Raw genomic sequence first — 20,904 nt, forward strand, 5'->3', positions numbered from 1 at the left:
TTTATACAGTTACTTTCTATTATTTTTGTAAAAAATTTTGTAATAAAGAAAATATTAAGATTAAAAAAGAAAATACTAAAATTAAAGTTAAATAAAATCAGAAAATACCAAACTAAAGAAAATTATTAAATAAAATAAGATAAATTTAAAAAAAAATACCATAAAAATAAATTTTATAAATCTGAAATTATGAAAATAAAAATAAAATAAAAATAATAAAAATTTAAGAATACTAAAATAAAAAAATAAAATAAAATTAAATATTAAATAAAAATGAAATTAAAGAAATACTATCATAAAAATACTAAAGCTATAAACTAATAATTAATTTAAGAAAATAAATTATAAAAATAAAATTGATAGTATGTGCTAATATAGATCAAAAAGGTAAAAAAAAAAAAATCTAAAGCCATATACTAAGAATAAAATTTTTAAAAACAATATTCAAGATAAAATTAAGAAAACCATGATAGAATCCTAAATAGCATAGTAAATTAAGCAAATTTTTTAAATTTATACTACTAGCAAACCATTTATTCTATAATATTCATTAAAAAAAATAATTAATTTATAAAATTATTAAAATTGTATTATGAAAAAAAAGATCTCTAATGAAATTCTTTTATTAAAAAAAATTTCAAGCCAAAATTCTCAATACTCTTATTAAAAAAATTACTTTCAATAAATTCTCTATTAAAAGACTTATAAACAAAATTCTCCATCAAAAAAAGGCTCGCAAAACTTTTCAATACAACAATGAGAATCATCAACCATCTTCTTGTATGTTCGTTGGACTCAAAAGAAGAAAGACAGCTAACAAAAATTATCAAAAAAAACTTCTCTATTAAAGAAAATTTCTCTCAATCAAAATAAAATATCCCATCAAAAACACATTTCCCCTATTAGAAAAATCTTACTTATTCTCAAAGAATTACTATATTAAAAAACTTCCCTCCTATTAAAAAAATTCTTTACCAGGATTCTCTACCAAAAAAAAATCTCCCCTGTTAAAAAATTTACTAACAAAATGATCTAACTTTCAGCAAAATTTTTTATCTTCCTATTAAGGACAAATTCTTAGTGAAATTCTCTATCAAAAACAAACTCCATATTATAAAAAAGGGTCATTTTAATGTTCACCAGCACCACTTTAAATTTTTTTGCGTTTAAATAAAAACATGTAAAAACATGTAAACCCAACTTTAATTAATCTACCATTTACTAACAATTAATTTAGTAATGTATAATAATGTGCAATTTCATCATTATAAAAAGATTTTCAATAAAACTACTTTTTTTTTAAATGAGAACAATTGTTATTATCGTTTCGGATTACAATTCCGGTGAGTAAATTCACAAATAGAAACCCGCCGTATTGTCGATCTCGTCAAAAATATCTTTTTTTGTCCAATAGGGAAATTCAGGAATAATTTACTGTGCCTTTAATTTTTGTGTGATTTAATAGTTCATTTGTTTTTCCTAAAAAGTAAATAAACAAAATCTTAGATTATACGGAATACTTATTTTATATACTTACTTATAATAAACGATATTATTTTTATTTTTACTTATTTTTTATTTTTATTGATTTTTGTGAAAATATATGGAACGAGTTTTCCGCCAGCAGTGTATTTCAATTTATTAACCGTAATTTGCTGATCCAATATATTTATTATGCTTTTTTTTACATCCGGACCCCGGATAATTATAGTTAAGGTCATATCCGACTATGTTTTAAACTTTATACATTTTCTTTTAAAGAAGAGAATCTTTTGATACCAAAATTATGCAAATTTACGGATTAAATTTTGTTAATGAGGAAATTATGAACTTTACTTTATCATCATTTTCGTAAAAAGAAGATTCAAAAGTTACACTTTTTAAATTATTTTGTGTTAACCCATCTGAAATAAAATCAACGAATTTATAATTAACGATTGAATATTATTACATATTTGTGATAATTGATAAAAAAAATCGGAACATATATTTGAACGACACCATAATTCCGTAAGATTAATTAAACAAACTTTTGTTTCAGGTGAACAAACAATATAATTATCGACATCATATCCTGAATAATAATCCAAAGTTATCATTGATGAAATTTTACTCATAAGCATTTTTAATAATTCTTGTAATAATAAATTTTTATTATATCCAAAACCTCTTGAAGCAATATAAGGAAATCTTTGAATCATTCAATAGATTCCGTATATTGAAATAACTTTGAAAAATGATGGATAATTAAACAATGGAGGTTTTGAATTATAGTGACAATGAAAAATTGTAAAAGATCTTTTGATTCCTTAGGAAGACAAGAAATTAACGTATTAACAATTACATATATATGGCTTATAATCACAATCATCATTTTGAAAGTTCCAAACATCCCTCAATAAGATTCTAACGGAAATTTCACACCATTGACGATTAACTAATAAACATGAAAATAAAGTATTTTTATCATATTCTAAATATTCAAATACACAATTAAGACAATTGAAGATAAGTTGACGAGGCATTTTCAGAAAAAGAAATTTCTATGCTTAAAAAAATTTACGAGTTCATATATAAAAAAGGTGAGGTAAACTATTTTACCGAACCGAAATCAAACTTTACCCTTTTTTTGGATTGAAGATCTAAATAGTTCTAACCTTTTGGAAAAAATATTAAATATTTTTCCATTCATCAAATTTCTATAAATCACGTGATTTATTTTTTTTGTTGTGATTTGTGAATCCGTGTATGTTGGTAATAGTAGTTTCATGGTGTATTCCATGAAATAGTAGAAAATATAGTTAATATATATATTTGCCGATCTGTTGAGTGCATACTATGAATCCTGAATATCGTCACATGCATTCTTCGGATACTAAAGAAGAGAGCCGAAAATTATAGATTACGTATGTGCTTCAAATAAAGCAACTAAGTCTACTGTACTTAAATACATAATAATATTCAATTTATTATTAGTTTCCTACATCTCATTTTCTTGATTTGTTTTTAAATGTTAACCATGCAGGAAAATATGGAAATAAGTAAAATTCTAGGGAATTTATAAGTTATTTTTGATTTATCAATGACATTTTGTCATTCAGGTACACAAGTTGAGAAAGAAGAGGTTAACTTCACTTCCTCCATTTCTCACACTAGTCACAACTACTTCAAATACTACAGCTATTCCACTTTATTAACGGTGGATATATTATTACTGTATTGCAAGCAAATGATGCACATGGTAAATTTTCTTAAGGCGATGCAAGTACAAAGAAATGAATATCATAAAAAAGAGTATAACTTGGTTTGCTTATGATTTACTTTGTTTATATTTTCATAAAACTCATTGCTACGCACCGAGAACATTTTTATATAAACAATCTAAGTGTGACGGTATGAGTGAAAATTCGTAGTTACCGACAGGTTAAATTATCGTTACTGACACAGATAGGTGGTTGGCACAGCAAAATTATCAAAAAAATTATTAAACACAAAACATACTTCGCAACTATACACATTTATTAATTTATTCTGTTTAATATTTATTAATTAACTGTTATTAATGCTTTAATTGTGGCTAAAATTTATTATAAATATATTGTTCATATTGTATTATTTATATTGTATTTACATCATTGATTATTTTTCATCAAAGTCTAAAAAAAATTGTCAGCAATTTGATTGTCGGTAATTTAGGACCCAGAAATATATATATAGGGGTCAGGTGATGAAAAAAATTTTTTACTATGAGCTGTACGCATTTTTTCAGGGCCGGAATTATGATAATGCCAGTCGGTTACTATAATAGGAAATAAAGTCTGACTGGCATTATCAAAAATTATCTAAAAAAGGAAAGATTTTCATGACTTTTTTAGTTCAAAATACGCAAACTCAAACCTGACCCTTTTATATATATTTCTGGGTCCTGGTAATTTGTCTCTTTGTTTGTCCCTTCGGTAATTCGAATGTCAATTCGGTAATTTAACTGTCAATAATTTTGACCCAGACTCATTTTTTTTTAACAAAAAATTTAAAATTTTGTCATGGTTAACATCAAATCAATATTTGTTAACATATTTGTTATTTAAGTTAAAATGTATTTTTTAACTCTGGCCAATTTGTAATTTTTGGCCGGAATTAAGTGGTGAAATCACCGGTAGTGATAATCAAGATTTAGCAATATCCTAAATAATTATAAATTCAAAAATTATACCCACAAATAAACAAACAGTATTAAAAGCAACAATTTTTTATAATTTCTGAATATCAATCAATCAATTCTTTTTTCTTTTCTTCCTTTATGCTTTTCAGATTTGTTAAGCTATAATTATGATTCTTTTAAGTTTTTGGCGTAATTTGATTTTTGTTATTTTTTTTTTTATATAATTTCTTTAAAAATTTAGCCTTTAAAAACAATATTTTTTTTCTCAACATAAAATTTAAATATCGGTAATGTGACTGGGTCCCAAAAATTAATTTATGTAAATGAAAATTTCTTAATTTATTCATTGTTCATACTCGTATTACGTGACTTTATAGAAAAAAAATTATAAAAAAAAATTTTTAATAAATATAGTTTTAAAAGGAACATAGTATGATATGAGTATTTTTTTCCATTCTGCAAGTTTACTTAAAGCGTTAAGGTTGGTTTTTAATGTCAATTTTGACTTATTTAGCAGATTTTGGTTTTCTTCTGATTTCCCGCTAAATTTAATTCTGCCCAACATTAAATGATCAGCATAGAAAATTCCTTTTTTGGAAACCCGTGTTTAAACACAAATAGAAATAGTCATTATAAGTCTATTTTTAATGATTATTAATTCGAATTTTTTATATATAGAATAAAAACTTAATTTAAATTTAATGTATTTTATCCATTCATTTTTGTAAGAACATGTAATTACTTCCTTTTAATTAAATCACATGAACGGCAAATTTTATCATTACACAATGTATTTTTAAAGAAATTTCTCAACGCAGATCAGTGCATCGGAAAAATTATGGCCCGAAAATATTTATTTTATTGTAACTTCTACTTTTAGTTAAAGTATTCCTTTTAAGTAACCTCATTCATGAAATATTGAAAAAATTTTCGTCTAAAAAATATTTGTAGTAAAATAAACTTCTAAAATAAAAACAAATGGGAACCAAATTTAGTAAATCTAATATCTCAGTTACTGATATAGTAAACACCAAAAATTGTTTACATTGTAATAAACCCTTTACCGAAGAATTATGGTGTAAAGAATGTATTAATTCTTTAGAAAAAGCAGCAGAAAATGGTGATGAAAGGGCAATGCATAATTTAGCCTTTTGTTATTACAATGGAGGAGGAACAGAAAAGAATTTAGAAAAAGCCTTTTATTGGTATCAAAAAGCGGCAGAAAATGGTAATGAAAATTCAATGCATGATTTAGCCTCATGTTATGACAATGGAGAAGGAACAGAAAAGAATTTAGAAAAAGCCTTTTATTGGTATCAAAAAGCGGCAGAAAATGGTAATGAAAATTCAATGCATGATTTAGCCTCATGTTATGACAATGGAGAAGGAACAGAAAAGAATTTAGAAAAAGCCTTTTATTGGTATCAAAAAGCAGCAGAAAATGGTGATGAAAGGGCAATGCATAATTTAGCCTTTTGTTATTACAATGGAGGAGGAACAGAAAAGAATTTAGAAAAAGCCTTTTATTTGTATCAAAAAGCAGCAGAAAATGGTCATGAAAAGGCAATGCATAATTTAGCCATATGTTATTACAATGAAGAAGGAACAGAAAAGAATTTAGAAAAAGCCTTTTATTGGTATCAAAAAGCAGCAGAAAATGGTGATGAAAGGGCAATGCATAATTTAGCCTTATGTTATAAAAATGGAGAAGGAACAGAAAAGAATTTAGAAAAAGCCTTCTATTGGCATCAAAAATCAGTAGAAAATGGCTTTACTAATTCAATGCATAATTTAGCCTTACATTATTATAATGGAGAAGGAACAGAAAAGAATTTAGAAAAAGCCTTTTATTGGTCTCAAAAATCAGTAGAAAATGGTGATGAAAGGGCAATGCATAGTTTAGCCAATAGGTATTACAATGGAGAAGGAACAGAAAAGAATTTAGAAAAAGCCTTTTATTGGTATCAAAAATCAGCAGAAAATGGTGATGAAAGGGCAATGCATAGTTTAGCCAATAGGTATTACAATGGAGAAGGAACAGAAAAGAATTTAGAAAAAGCCTTCTATTGGTATCAAAAAGCAGTAGAAAATGGTGATGAAAAGGCAATGCATAATTTAGCCTTTTGTTATTACAATGGAGAAGGAACAGAAAAGAATTTAGAAAAAGCCTTCTATTGGTATCAAAAAGCAGTAGAAAATGGTGATGAAAGGGCAATGCATAGTTTAGCCTTATGTTATAAAAATGGAGAAGGAACAGAAAAGAATTTAGAAAAAGCCTTTTATTGGCATCAAAAATCAGTAGAAAATGGCTTTACTAATTCAATGCATAATTTAGCCTTACATTATTATAATGGAGAAGGAACAGAAAAGAATTTAGAAAAAGCCTTTTATTGGTCTCAAAAATCAGTAGAAAATGGTTTCACTAATTCAATGCATAATATAGCCTTTTGTTATTACAATGGAGAAGGAACAGAAAAGAATTTAGAAAAAGCCATTTATTGGCATCAAAAAGCAGCAGAAAATGGTGATGAAAAGGCAATGCATAATTTAGCCTTACGTTATAGAAATGGAGAAGGAACAGAAAAGAATTTAGAAAAAGCCTTTTATTGGCATCAAAAAGCAATAGAAATTAACAAAATAAATTTTAAAAATGAAGTTGAATTATGTAATATATGCAAACAGTTATATACTAATTACCAGTGGTGTCAACAATGTAATGCCAAACAATTTCAACTTGATTTTTCAAAGTGGACCAGTAAAAATGAATTTATTGATAAATTTATTCAAGAAGCACAACTAAATGCCAAAAATAGTTATGAAATTTTAGAATGGATACCTTATAATAAATTGTTAAATATTAATTATTATGATAAAGGAGGATTTAGTGAAATTCATAAAGCTATCTGGTTCGATGGACCTATTTTTAGTTGGAACTTTGACAAACAACAATGGAATAGACAATTAGGTTATGAGGTTATTCTTAAAACACTTAATAATTCACCAAATTTAAATAGTAAATTTCTGGATGAGGTATATATATTATTTATATTTATTAACAAATTTTATTCTTTTACAAAAATTAATTTTTTTTATTATTTATACAGTGGAAATATCATTATAATTGTCAGAAAAAATCATTTTCAAAGTTTATTCAATTTTTTGGATTTACCCAAGATCCAAATAATTCAAATTATATAATAATAATGAGTTATGCAAAAAAAGGAAGTTTAAGAAAATGTTTATCTGATATAATTAAATTTAAATGGCAAGAAAAGTTACAATTATTGAAAAAAATTGTATTAGGGCTCAAAGTAATTCATGAATCAAATTTAACTCATGGTGATTTTCATGATGGTAATATTTTAATATCAGATAATTACAATGAGTTATTTATTATTGATTTAGGATTATGTAAACCTATAAATGATTTACAAGATTCTGACAATAAAATTAAAGAAATCTATGGAGTTTTACCTTATATGGCACCTGAAACATTAAGACAAAAACCCTATACACCAGCAAGTGATATTTATAGTTTTTCAATGGTAATGTGGGAATTTACATCAGGCATTCCTCCATTTAATCGTGTAGCACATGATCATCACCTTACCTTAAGTATTTGTAAAGGAGAACGGCCTGAAATTATTGAAAATACTCCAAAATGTTATATAAATTTAATGAAAAAATGTTGGGATTCAGATCCTTCCAATAGACCAACCATAGCAATGCTCGAAAATATTATATCTGAATGGATTAGATGTATTAATAAATATTATGAAATAAACAGGAATGGAAATTATAATTTTGAAGTACCTAATATTGATAATAAATTAAAAGATGATATGTTGGAATTTATAAAAGCAAACAAAACTTTAGTACAAGAACAAGCAAATGCTCCTATTATACAATCTCATACACAAGCATATTATACAAGTCGTAAATTTACTGAAATCTTAAATACTGGTTGTTTTGAATGTGAAGTTGACATTTAAAAATTCTGTTATTTATTCTTTATTTGTTGGGCTATTTGTCAGTTGTTATTTTTCAATTTTTACTAAAATAAATATTTTAATACAGATATAATAATTATTGAAATAATCTTTATTTATAATTTTATTTTTGTTTGAAATTTGTTATGTTTAATATTCATATCCATACTTTAAGATTAAGAACTTACCAGTATTATTTATTGCCTTAAAAAAATATTATAATTATTTTTCATAGGCTATGGATTCTTAAAATATAATCAAAAAAATTCATTTATTGAAGTTGTATCATTGATGCCATCTTTTTAAACAACTTAAATTCATTACTTATTTCTATTTCCTTTTTAATTAAGATTGATAAACTATATTTATTGTAAACAAATAGGTTAATATATAGTTACTTGGTGAAACTATATTTGGCTAGTCCCTATAAAAAAGAAATGTCTGATATTTGTATTTTTATCTAACTTTGTCTAAATTTTGTGTAAAAATTCATTATATTGTGCTTAAATAACTATTTAGCTGCAATCATATTGTATAATTTCCTTTTAATTTCTTGTCAATATAAAACTTCCTTGTTGTCATTATTTGTTTTATCATGAGAAATTTGAAGTCAAAGAATGATGAGATCTATTAAACAATTCGTATTTTATTACATATATTTTTCAATAATAATGATTTTATGTGATGAAAGCCTGAAAGGCCTTAATAAAAATATATTCTTTGTGTAATATTTGCATTTCCATCACTACTTTGTGCTCTGGCTATAGATTAATGTTGCACTTTGATGCTGAGATGACACTGTTGGTTGGTCTAGGAATATTAATTATTGAAACTGAATTTTAATGTTATGAAACTGTGAGCAATGATTTAATGGTGCAACTTAATATTGTTATTTTGATTTGTCATACATTGTTTCCAATGTAATTTTGTATTTTTTATTTTTCAATACATATAAACATACAGCATATTGTACACAGGATAAAAAAAGTTAAACCAGATGTACCGAAAAATTTTGCGAAAAAAATTGCCACAGTTGCCTGCAGTATGAAGAGTTTTGGCTATATTCCTATATTCATGACGTGTTGGCGTCACAAAAAAATTAGGATGGATTTTATTTTAAGATTTTAATTTCTACACTTAGAAAAAATTCACAAGGGTTAAAACCCTAAAGGTCGTAAAAGAAGGAGGTTGAATCCACCGCCATCCATCTATTATCTTACAAGAAAAAATTCATAAGAAACGTTCCATATGCATAAATTATAATATAAATAAATATATGAACCATCGTTGTTGCTATAATAAGACCAATAAAAAAATTCTTAAGAATCATGATTCAACAATTTTCTTCCCTTTAACAAAGACAATTTATTTAGTTAAAAATTATATTTTAGGGATTACGGGGTTTAAATCACATAAATATTATGAAAAGTATACTTAAATAGGAGTAAATTATTTATAATCTTTGTACGTTAATATTTAAATGATGATTGATGAGCGAGCATGTTACAATAAAAATGTTAAAACTGAATTATTCAAACAAATGATATAATAAAGCTTGAAACTTTGAAGATAAATCTTTAAAGTGCCCAAGAAAAGTTTCTTGATTTGAAATAGACGTTCAAGTAAGAGAAAAAGAAAAGGTAAAAGAGACTTAAAATGAATTAAAAGAAGTTTTTACAAAGCGCACAAATCAAAAAATAAAAAAGTATATTGGAATTTGAATAGGTGATAATAGTAATATGGTTTCATAGTCCTAGTGCTAATAATATTACGTCATTAGGCCGAGATTTTAATGGAATTACGTAGATACACGTGATTAACCGTAAGTACTTATTATGTTAATACGTACTAGTTTTGAGGTGAGTTACTTTTTTTTACAGATTGTTATCTCGTTATCCCTTCCCTTTTCCCCTTTTTAGTTTTCTTTTTTTTTACTTCATTTCCTGTAGCGGCATGGAGATAATGTTCTAAGGTTCATTTTCGTTATTTTTGGAGATCGATGTGGTGCAGCACGTGACGTTTTTTAATGTTTACAGTATATCTAATACTAGTAAGAGAAATTTGGTTTGCGACATGCAACTAAACGGGTATAGATTCAAATTAAACTCAAGGCTTTTCTAGGTAAAATATAGTCAAGGTTATTATTTCATTTATAAAATTTGCTAATTATTTAAACTTGAAAGATTATTAAAGCAAAACTTTTTAAGAATTCCTTTTTATTTTATAAATTAAAAGATGATATTGAAAAATGTAAAAATTTAATATTTATGACATGAATAATTGATATGCAAAATTTCTAATAAAAATTATTTTATAATTTTGTTTGAGTTTCCTGAACTTCTTGTTTATTCTGGACGTCCTGTGGTATTTCTTCTTGACTATTTTGAGTATCTTGAGTATCTTGAGGTCATATAGATAGCCGGAAATTACAAATTTTAGTTTAAAATAGTTCAAATAGTTAATATTTAATGAGTGACACGCTCCAGGGGATTACTCATTTATTTCCAACTCCCCATGAAATAAATAATACTATTTCTTATAATAATAATTAAAAAAGACAATTAGAATATATTATAACGAAATAATTAAAATTACAATTTATTAATATTTATCGCCGTTTTCAAAATGATGTACGCAGTTAAATTTGAATAAAAAAAAAGAAAACCGAAAACTGGATGAAAACCAAATGAAATATGGACAAAAAACGGATGAAAACCGGGCGAATATTGGTATTCGAATATACAATCACAAATAAACTGCGTACACCATTTTGAAAATGGCGATAATAGTAAATTACTGTATATAATTAATTGTTTATTTTCTAATGGTCATAATAATATATAAAGATAATTACCTAAATGAAAAATTTATTTCTCAAAGATAGTTTAACATGTGAATCATAATTATGCCTTATTCTAAAAAAAAATGTTGTGTAAAATTGTTTACTAAATTAAGTTTATTATACCAATTACCAAATAAATACTTAAGAAATGAGGGCTTTTTGTAATTATGATATACGTTTTAATACAAGTCAAATAGTCAACAAAAAATAATGACGATAACAATGATTATGAACCTTTGTCAATAACCTAACTAAATTTATTTATATTTATCCGATGCATGTTAATATAATGAATTATATATAATGTATTAGTAATTACTAAGGAATTTTCTCTTAAGAGATTCATTCGGAAATAAGGAATGCAAATAAAAAAAAGATTTTTTTCCAATTTATCACGTTTTATCTATATTTAAATTTATCGATTAATTACACTCTAATATTTATTTAATACTTATAATAATTACATAAAAATATATAAGGCCAAATTTCCAAGATTTTGGATATCTTGAACCGAAAATTTGACATATAAAAAAATTTTGTTCCTTAGAGAAATGATGGAAAAAATTTCTAAACTTATTATTAAACTATTAAGTAATTATTAAGATATTGGGATAGGTAAAATTCAAGATTCTGTTTCTGTTCTGATGCGAGTTTTAATAATTCTCGTTCAACATTTGCTTGAATTTCAATCCCGTAAAGCGTAAAAAAAAATAATTTCATTTTCGTTAGTTTGCATATTTTCTTTGTTAATTCAATTTGTTTTTAATTATTTACCAATTTTTACCATTTTGTTTTGCGATTTTATTTAATAAAAAGTGAATTCTTTATGGAAGAGGATAGCGAATAAAAGGGACATTTGCTAAACATCAGTATTTGTATATTTTATATATTTAATTTTTCTCAAAAAAAGTAACAAATCAAGTGGTGTATCAATAGAATTATCTTCTTTACCTAAATTGTTTTCTTTTTTTAATTTTTAAAATATATAAAATAATAAAATATTTATTAAACAAAAAAAACATAATTTTAAAAAAAAACTCTTTCCAACAAAATGTCAATTTATTAAAAAGGCGCAGTAAAAAAATTTTTTATTACGAAAATAGACTTTTATCACTAGCTTTCGCTTACTATCGACATATTTCAAACAACTCGCGAATATTCACCACTTCATTTCATATCTTTTAGTTAAAAGTTTTTACTTTTAATAGAATTATACATCCATTAGGACAATATCTTCACATCGACACTTAATGTAATATTTAACCACTTTTTATATTGGAAGAGTTTTTATTTTTACTTGCTCCTCTACATTGCCATACACTTTACATTTTATAAATATATAAATTTTATACTTTCCTTTACACTAAAACACCTGAACATGTCACTATTGAACGTTCAACCTACAAAAAATTTTTTGAAAAACTCCTTTCAGGTCTCCCTGAATAAATTACACGTGATCAAACCAAACCGAGCAAGATATATGAAATTCGCCGATCAAGAAGTTACTTTTTTGAGCTTGCCGGTCGATCCGAACGCACCAAAGAACTTCATATAAAAATACATACCAATGGTTATCACACTCCACGACGTATTCAACAGAAATATTTCAAAGATGATCAGAGACAAATATTATTGGATCGTGTCCATATCATAGCATCACATGCTCGTAAGAACGACCAACGAAATATTACCACAAGAACTTTTTATAACTTCACCTACAAAAGATACCACTTGTGTTTTGGAATTTATACCCCTTGTTTGGACAAACAAACAGATTCAAATCTCCCTACATTACATCAATTTTGTAAAATCCCATTGCCCTTCATAATGTCACATAAATGACGCGGTTGCGTTCATCATCAATGAAACCTATTCAAGTTCAAAGCTTTCAAAGATATCAAACCCAAAGATGACAAGAAAAATATAGACATCCCCGTAAATTTTGTTAACGATAAAGCCTCGCATGCCAATCTCGCTGTATCGCAGATGGCAAACTGACCGTACCAAAAATATTTTCTCCAACAGGTTGGGTATAACCTATACTGAACCACTTCATGCTCGAGATTCCGGTTCGATTTTAAGATTAGGTAATAGACATATGTACTGGAAGAGACTTTCCAACTTCCAATTTACTCCGAGCGCCAACCCTCGTACAAGAAAAAGACAGGAAAAACGATTTGAACGTTCGTGTAGAAGCAGAACGAAACCACAGCTAGGATATACACGCACAATGGCGGATAATCTTGCCATTGCAAAAAAATATCATTTTTTATTTCTCAAATCACAGTTCATCAACAAACTATCAAACACTTAAAGTACAAACAAGCGCATACAATACCTGATGCGAACGACTACCAATTTTTGGTCCCATACTTTGTGAACAATCATCCGGTACCAATCGCTCTCGGTTGTTTCAATAGATGAATCTACAGCGCCTATCAACTCTCCATCTTCGATGCCTATTTTGTATACTGTAGAACCATCTAACCCCATTCCAGATATATTTATCCCCACAAATACCATGACATTATACCGCCTGATCCAGTATATGTCAAGAATGGAACTTTTATCGTACCAGAGCCCCAAGAATAGTTCACTTATATGTCAGAACTTGAGAAGAATCTTGCCTGTGATCGGCAAAAGAAAGAAATAATAGACTATTGTCAACAACAAGATAACATTGAACGTGACGCGATTGCCAAAGCTAGAAGGGATGAGGCCGCCCTCATAGGAACAAGTGTTAAACGTCTCGACACCTGTCATGTAGCTGCACAATGCTTAACTTTTACAACCAATATTTTCCATGAGAATATGGTGAAATTTACCGAAAAGAAAGCATGAAACGTTGATAATACCGTATGTCAAAAAAAATTGCGTAATGAAATGAACAAATTTATTAGGAAATTTCCTGACACTGTCGATTAATTCATATGACAAGCTGCCTCAGAGATGATCCGAACACCTCCGATGACACAAAAGATCTTGAACTTCAATCAAACAAATGCGAAGTTACTCACAATTTTAACCTTTCCTCACATAGTAGTTCGATCAAACCTAAACGTCTCCGTCCTGCACCGCCCTGGAAGCGGGACCTTCAAACAGTTCATATTAATTAATCATTTTTATATATTTGTATTCGTACATTTGCGAATTGTGACAGAAATACTATCTATTTTGTTATTTAGAACACCATCAGTCATGCGTATCTTTACCCTTGTACTAATTCTCACATTAACTCTGGGTTTCTTAACCACAGCAGAATCTGGTTATTCAATTCCGAAAATTTTTAAAGGCCTTCTCGTGTTTCAGGACGATTGGGATGTAATCGGCCCTATTATTGAAAAACAGATTCCACAGTATGTGCAAGGTGCTGAGGCATTTCCTAGCCTAAAACAAATGTACGAAAAAGTTATAAAAGCTTTCACTTCTGGAAGGAGCTATAGTTGGCGGTTTAAAAACTTAGGTCTCGTTGATGCTCTTAAAGCAATTATGTCACCAGAAAAAATTGAGGCAGCTATTTTTCAAAATTTAGAAAAAGTTACTTCGAGGTCAGTGTATAGTGCAGCAGACAAAGTAGCGAATGCGCTTAGATTTGGAGGTAAAAATATTATTTTACTATGATGTTTAGAATATGTAATTCAAATGTACTGTGATTTACGACTAAATTATGATTCGTTATGTTCGTAGTTAAAGTTGGAGGAAAACCAGTAGGTGCGCCATCAATTTTGAATTTTACCAAAAAAAAATTGCTTTTAGATATAGTTAAATAGGTATATATATATATATAATTATTTATTTTTGTTTTTCACTCTAGAGATTGGTATAGAATTGATAGCAACAGAGATGGGGGTAGCAGTTCAAGTTGAAGATGAGTGAAAACTTTTAGTTATCACAGATCATATATTTCTGAAGACTATTAAATCTTTTTTTTGATTAATATGACAGGCGTATCTGCGGTCGAATCAGCAATAATAGGAATTACAGAAGAAGAAGCAGCATCAGTACTCGCAGTATTGTTAGTCGGGGAAGCCGCCTGACGATCATTTATCGATCATTATTTTTATTCAATTATATCACATTATTATAATATTAACTTTAATTATTGGCATAATAATATGTATTCAAATTTTACAAATAACTTAATATTTGCCTGAAATTACTTTGTATTAAATTTTATTCAGTTTGCATAACTTTTACTAGCATCTTAAATTTTAATAAAAATGCTGTTATATTAATAACTGATAAGTTAATTAATTCAAGTTGAACCGAACTGGTCTGATTGGGGTCGATCCGTCCAACTTGAGAGTTTTCAAGTTGCAGTCTGGTTCGACTTGAGAGTTCTCAAGCTGTGGTCCGGTTCGACTTTGAGGTTCTCAAGTTGATGGGTTGATGCCTTGATGGAGTCGATAAAAATGATTTTTTTTTTAATTGAAAAATTGAATTTTTATTATAATAATCTATTAAATAAATCGATTTACAAGTACAATAGTCTATTAAATAAATCGTTTTACAAGTAAGATATTCCAATTCATACTTGTCGACATCGATGCTAAAGGCAAGTGTGATGCGCAAAATGCGTATGATATTAAGTGGTATTGTACCTAATTTTAACTTTAGTTGAAATTATAATTTTAATAAAAACTAGTGTAACCTGTTGGTATATATTTAAGAAAAGTATTTATTACAATAATATAAATGTACTTATTCTAACTAAAAAAATCATAACCATATTTATTTCAAATAAACAAATATATATATATATTTATATATTGATTTTGATCAGTTAAAAAATCGGAAAAAGGGAGTGCTTGTGTTATTTGCATGAACATATTATTTTCCCGAAGTCAATTTCCCGATTGGTCATTTCCTGAAACTCCAAAAACTCCAAAGATGAAATAAATAATAAGGTATCCGGACTTTTCATTAAAGTCCATTTCACTGAAATCCATTTCGCCGAAGCCATTTCATCGAAGGGAAGTTTCACCGAAGGGTCATTTCGCTAAAAAGATGTTTCGCCGAAATACCATTTTACCGAAACCCCATTTCACCGAATTCCATTTCTCTGAAGCCATTTTATCGAATGGACATCTCACCGAATGGACATCTCACCGAATGGACATCTCACCGAATGGACATTTCACCGAAAAATTAATTATTTCATTTGGGTTATTTTTATTGTTTTTATACTCAATACATAAAGAAATCTTTTCTAGATAAAATTTGAATTAGCTGATTTTTATTAAATTTACCTCGTTGTTTATCATAATACATTAATCTTTTTTAATTTTTCGTGAATAAATATTTTCAGGAAAATAAAAAGTTATTTATTTATTGCTTAACAATTAATATCAGTTACTTGAATGTTGAAGTGATAATATCCTGGAAAAAAAAAAAAAAATTTCTAAAAATAATTTAATTTTTATTTTCATTGCGTTTTATAAAAATGTTGAACGCAACCATTTTCGGTGAAATGTCCATTTGGTGAAATGGACGATTCAGTGAAATGGACGATTCGACGAAATGGATTCGATAAAATACACTTTCGGCGAAACGTCGAAACGTTTCTTCGGTGAAACATCCCTTCGGTGAAATTGCTTCGGCGAAATGGGTTTCTGTGAAATGGATTTCGGTGAAATGTACCTTAATCAAATAATAATATATCTATACATATATAAGTTAATAAAAATAGTGAATAAAAAGCATTACATCAAAAGTATATTGGTATAGGTTATAAAGGGAAAAAAAATTCGGTTTTTAAAAAACTGGGGATATTAAAAAATTCAGTTTCAGTTTTAAGAAAAATAGAAAGAAAAATTATTTAAATATCAGTTTCAAAAAAGTATTACCATTGAAAAAAAAATTTAGCCTAAAAAAAAAACTTTGGTCCAAAAAGAAACCAAAAAAAAAAAAAAATTGGCATAAAGGAAAAGACCGAAAAAAGCTTTCTTAGCGGATACAATCTGCTACGGCCATGAGTTCATTAGTTAGTTTACTTTTTTATATACTGGTCAAATAAAGTGACCCATAGACTTTCGGTTAAATTCATTAAAACACTGATCTACACGAAAAATTTGCCTGACAATTTAATATCTTAGATTTAGACCAGTGATTCAACTAATGCAATTTTTAATCACTGGATAGATTTTATTCTCTTCTTTCAATGATTGATAGCACATATTAAAGTCCCTCATTTTACTTCAGAATCAGATATACCAAATCAATATTTATTAATTTGGAAAGTGTTTTTTATATATAAATTGTGGATAATCTAACTCATCTAAATCGTCATAATTATTCGATTTATCGTTTGAGATTACATTTTTTTGAACGAGTTTCAGTAAAGAGAAAACAAAATATTTTCATATTTATGTTAATTTGTATCGAGCGTAACCAATTTTTGATATAATCAATCCTTTTGGCGATTTTGTGCCGATGTGAGGCGCAGAATTCTCTTTTTGAAAAAAAGATTTTTATAGTCTATTTTACTTTATATTTATTCGGCAATGTGGCTTTTGCACTAAAAATATTATAATTTATTTTCGAATATGTACTTTTTCACGTAAAATAAATATGTTTACCTTAAAGAAACAATTATCTTAAAAAATTGCTACAAACTAAATATATTAATATTTAATACATAAAAAATTTAATGTAAGCTTTAAATTCTAACGAAAAAAAAGATAGTTGCCTAGTTTCCATAAAAATATATTTAATGCAAATGAGCTCTATTATTAAGCTACTTGTTAAATATATAACAAGTATATACTATAAATTAAATATATCACTTACAATCTAATTATTAAATAAATAATATAAATTAGTTACCTCTGTTATTGATAATGATTGGGTTTCAATAAAATATATATCATTGGATTTATCTAGTAAGAGAAATCCAACAGACACTTCTAGCATTGATATTAACTAAATTACATATTTTTTATTATTCATTCAAAAACCTGTGATGTAATACGTGAAATTTAATATTCCGTAATGAATCAACGTCTTTACAATTTATTGCGCTACAGAGATAGATTGAATATTCCCGAGAAAAGAATTATTTAATCCAATGATTTTTTACTCTCCCATTCTTTCGTTAACGTTAATTTGATCATAAAATTTTATTATTTAGAAGAATAACAATTAGAGCCAATTTCATAGAAAATGTATAAAGATGAATTATTCGAATTGTTTATAAATAAAACACAAATTACTATAAACGTAACTTTGGACGGAATATAAGTTTTCTAGCAATACTTTGTTATCTAGAATCCCAGATGGATATCTTATTCTTGGATTCTTCTTTTAATGATATAATGGCTGTGTATCGATCGCAATATTACATCACAAGTCGAATTGTAATTAATTAGTAAATGTCAACATCAACTTTGGAGTAGTAGATATGCACAGTATTATTAAATAATTTAATATAGTATAAATAAACAATTTTTTAAACATTTTTACGAATATATATTTTTTTCAAAAAAAAAAATAAGATTATTATTAGTAAACGTTTAACATATTTTCGTTTAAAAATTTTTCTAATGAGTGAAATATATATTTAACACAAACCAGAATTAACTGAAATTAAAAACTATTAATCTGTAAATTTCTAGTTCGGGTCGTAACTACTTGATGCATTACAATTTCCAAAGGATTTTAATGACTTGAATCGATTTTAAAAATCGGTTAAATCGAAGAAATAGAAAATCAATCTCTATTATGGCTTAGTTACTTTAAATAATTGATTTCATTTAATAATTTGATCAAACAAATGATCAAGCTTATCAATTTTCACGTATCTCAAATTTGTTGCAAAAAATTTTTAAGAATTAGAATAAATTAATACTAAGTTATAGTATTAATTTAAACTTATATTATAAATAGTATATACTATTAAAGCATATTAACTAATATAGTCACACAACGCCACATTAGTCAAATAGTAAGAATCGGAGTTCTATATCTGAACTCATGTAACTTTGTAATATTGATGACATCATTATATCATACAATTTGATTAATCATTTCATAAGCAGATAACAGAATACGCGCCATACGCGTCTATGTAAACAATAAATAGCTATATAATACGGTATCTTATAACCTTCAACCTTCATTTCTTCAGTCTTCACTTTCTTTTCTTCACTTTCCACCGGGTACAAACTTTTTGATAGAATAATAAAAACCTTAAACTCTTTGCCGAAGACAAAATTATACAAGCAAGAGTAAAAGAATAAGGCGAAGGAAATAATTTACAACTGGAAGGTGCGTTTTGGTTAATGAGCGAGACCAAAGTGTTTCCTCTTTTATGCTCTTTTTTAAAAAAAATTTCCCTGTTTAAAGTCTACGGTTCTAGAGGAGGAACCATTATGTACTTTCTTTAAACAGTTAAAAAAGAGATAACATTTTTATTTGCTTAAGTTACGAATAAGCTGGGAGTAAAAAAGCTTGACTGCTTGTCTAAAGCGAACTGCCAGTTTATTTATTCTTAGCAAAATAGATTTGTTATATTGGAATCGTTGTTCAAGTTATGAACAAACTGAGAGAACAAAACGCTTGACTGCTTGTCTAAAGCGACTCGTCAGTTTATTCTTTCTTGAGTAATGATGCCAGTCAAGGAAATAAAGGAGTTGCATATTTTACAATATACATGCCGAATTTCGGCTATTTCAGCCGCAAAGTCAACTAATTTCATAACATAAGGCTTCGAATAGGTTGATCAAGGTCTGACGAACATATTAAGCAAGATTTTTAAGGAGTTTCGCTTGTAAAATTTCGGCAGCCTCTAAAATTTCGGCAACCTTTATTTAATATATAGCCGAAACTTGAAATTTACGATTATCGAATTGAGTTATTTTTCTGGAATTTATCCCAATAAAAAAGAGAAAAGACTGACCGAGATTATTTCGGCTTTGCCCGAAACTTTCTGAAGTCTGCTAAAAATTGTTGCAGATCTGGCACAAATTATTCGAGGCTTAAAATAAATTTATTCCAAAATTTACATACAAGCAGCTTCTTTGAAGCCAAAATACGGCTGAAATTGAAAAAAAATTCGGCAACATGTATATTTTATGCAAACTCCTAAATTTATTCAAAGAAAACTTATTTTTTTTTACTTGATGAACAAGAGCACTTTTAATGTTCTTTCTGCTTTCCTTTTTTTTAGGATCGATCTCGCGAGTCTCAATGAAAATATGGATTTTATGGATTTTATGGGTAATTTTTTTAAATTTCCAACGCAGATTTTATTACAATTTTTTTTTTTACAATTTTCTATATCTAACAATAAATTTGATGATTAATTGAAAAACTTAACTCAATATTTAAAGTTTCAGTTGAACGTAAAAGTTTAATTCGTTTTAGGTTAATGTGAACTTTCTTAAGTTCTTAAGTTTGAATATTAGGAATAATGTGAAGTTTATTGGGTTCGAATGTATGTAAAGCCTTTTTAATTTGATAAGCGTTTATATCATCTATTTCGTCTATAATATTTTACTATGAAAAATAAAGTCTAATTACTTCGTTAAATATAAGTTTATTATTGCCGTTATAACTAAATAGTGAAATAACGTAGTTATATTCTTATTTCATAATAATCGGACGGACTGGTATCTTTAAATGCCAGACTATTTAATATATTAAACGTCTTAAATAATTCGTTTAATTTAATTTGCTATTTGGTGTGAAATTTGAAAAAATCATAAAATTCATATTATTATGATATAAACTATGTTATTTCTTATATTATTTTAATTTTAACATTGTTTTTCGTCTAAAATATATATTTTTTTAAGATTATAAGATATTAACAAACGGATAATAATAATTTAAAAGTAAATTATTTTCATAAATCAGATTATTTCATCAGATATTTCTTTTTAAAATTAAAAAATTATTATTGATAATATACT

The 20,904-nt window shown here is 26.8% G+C and overlaps 4 protein-coding genes across 4 annotated transcripts; all 4 read left to right on the forward strand.

Moving 5' to 3' along the window:
* Nucleotides 1-5,059: 5,059 nt before the first annotated feature.
* Nucleotides 5,060-7,283, forward strand: OCT59_017104 (uncharacterized protein; the record flags this gene model as incomplete). Its single annotated transcript, XM_066146138.1, has 2 exons — nucleotides 5,060-6,875; nucleotides 7,267-7,283. Exons 1-2 carry the CDS (start codon nucleotides 5,141-5,143, stop codon nucleotides 7,281-7,283), a joined length of 1,752 nt encoding a protein of 583 aa, XP_066003861.1. The 5' UTR covers nucleotides 5,060-5,140.
* A 604-nt stretch (nucleotides 7,284-7,887) lies between these two features.
* Nucleotides 7,888-8,154, forward strand: OCT59_017105 (uncharacterized protein; the record flags this gene model as incomplete). Its single annotated transcript, XM_066146139.1, has 1 exon — nucleotides 7,888-8,154. One exon carries the CDS (start codon nucleotides 7,888-7,890, stop codon nucleotides 8,152-8,154), a length of 267 nt encoding a protein of 88 aa, XP_066003862.1.
* Nucleotides 8,155-13,594: 5,440 nt separating this feature from the next.
* On the forward strand, nucleotides 13,595-13,834 carry OCT59_017106 (uncharacterized protein; the record flags this gene model as incomplete). Its single annotated transcript, XM_066146140.1, has 1 exon — nucleotides 13,595-13,834. One exon carries the CDS (start codon nucleotides 13,595-13,597, stop codon nucleotides 13,832-13,834), a length of 240 nt encoding a protein of 79 aa, XP_066003863.1.
* Nucleotides 13,835-14,191: 357 nt separating this feature from the next.
* On the forward strand, nucleotides 14,192-14,869 carry OCT59_017107 (uncharacterized protein; the record flags this gene model as incomplete). The annotated part of the gene is made up of 3 exons (XM_066146141.1): nucleotides 14,192-14,591; nucleotides 14,681-14,704; nucleotides 14,808-14,869. 3 exons carry the CDS (start codon nucleotides 14,192-14,194, stop codon nucleotides 14,867-14,869), a joined length of 486 nt encoding a protein of 161 aa, XP_066003864.1.
* Nucleotides 14,870-20,904: the final 6,035 nt, after the last annotated feature.

The sequence above is a fragment of the Rhizophagus irregularis genome, chromosome 25 (assembly GCF_026210795.1).
Source record: "Rhizophagus irregularis chromosome 25, complete sequence".
NCBI lineage: Eukaryota > Fungi > Glomeromycota > Glomeromycetes > Glomerales > Glomeraceae > Rhizophagus > Rhizophagus irregularis.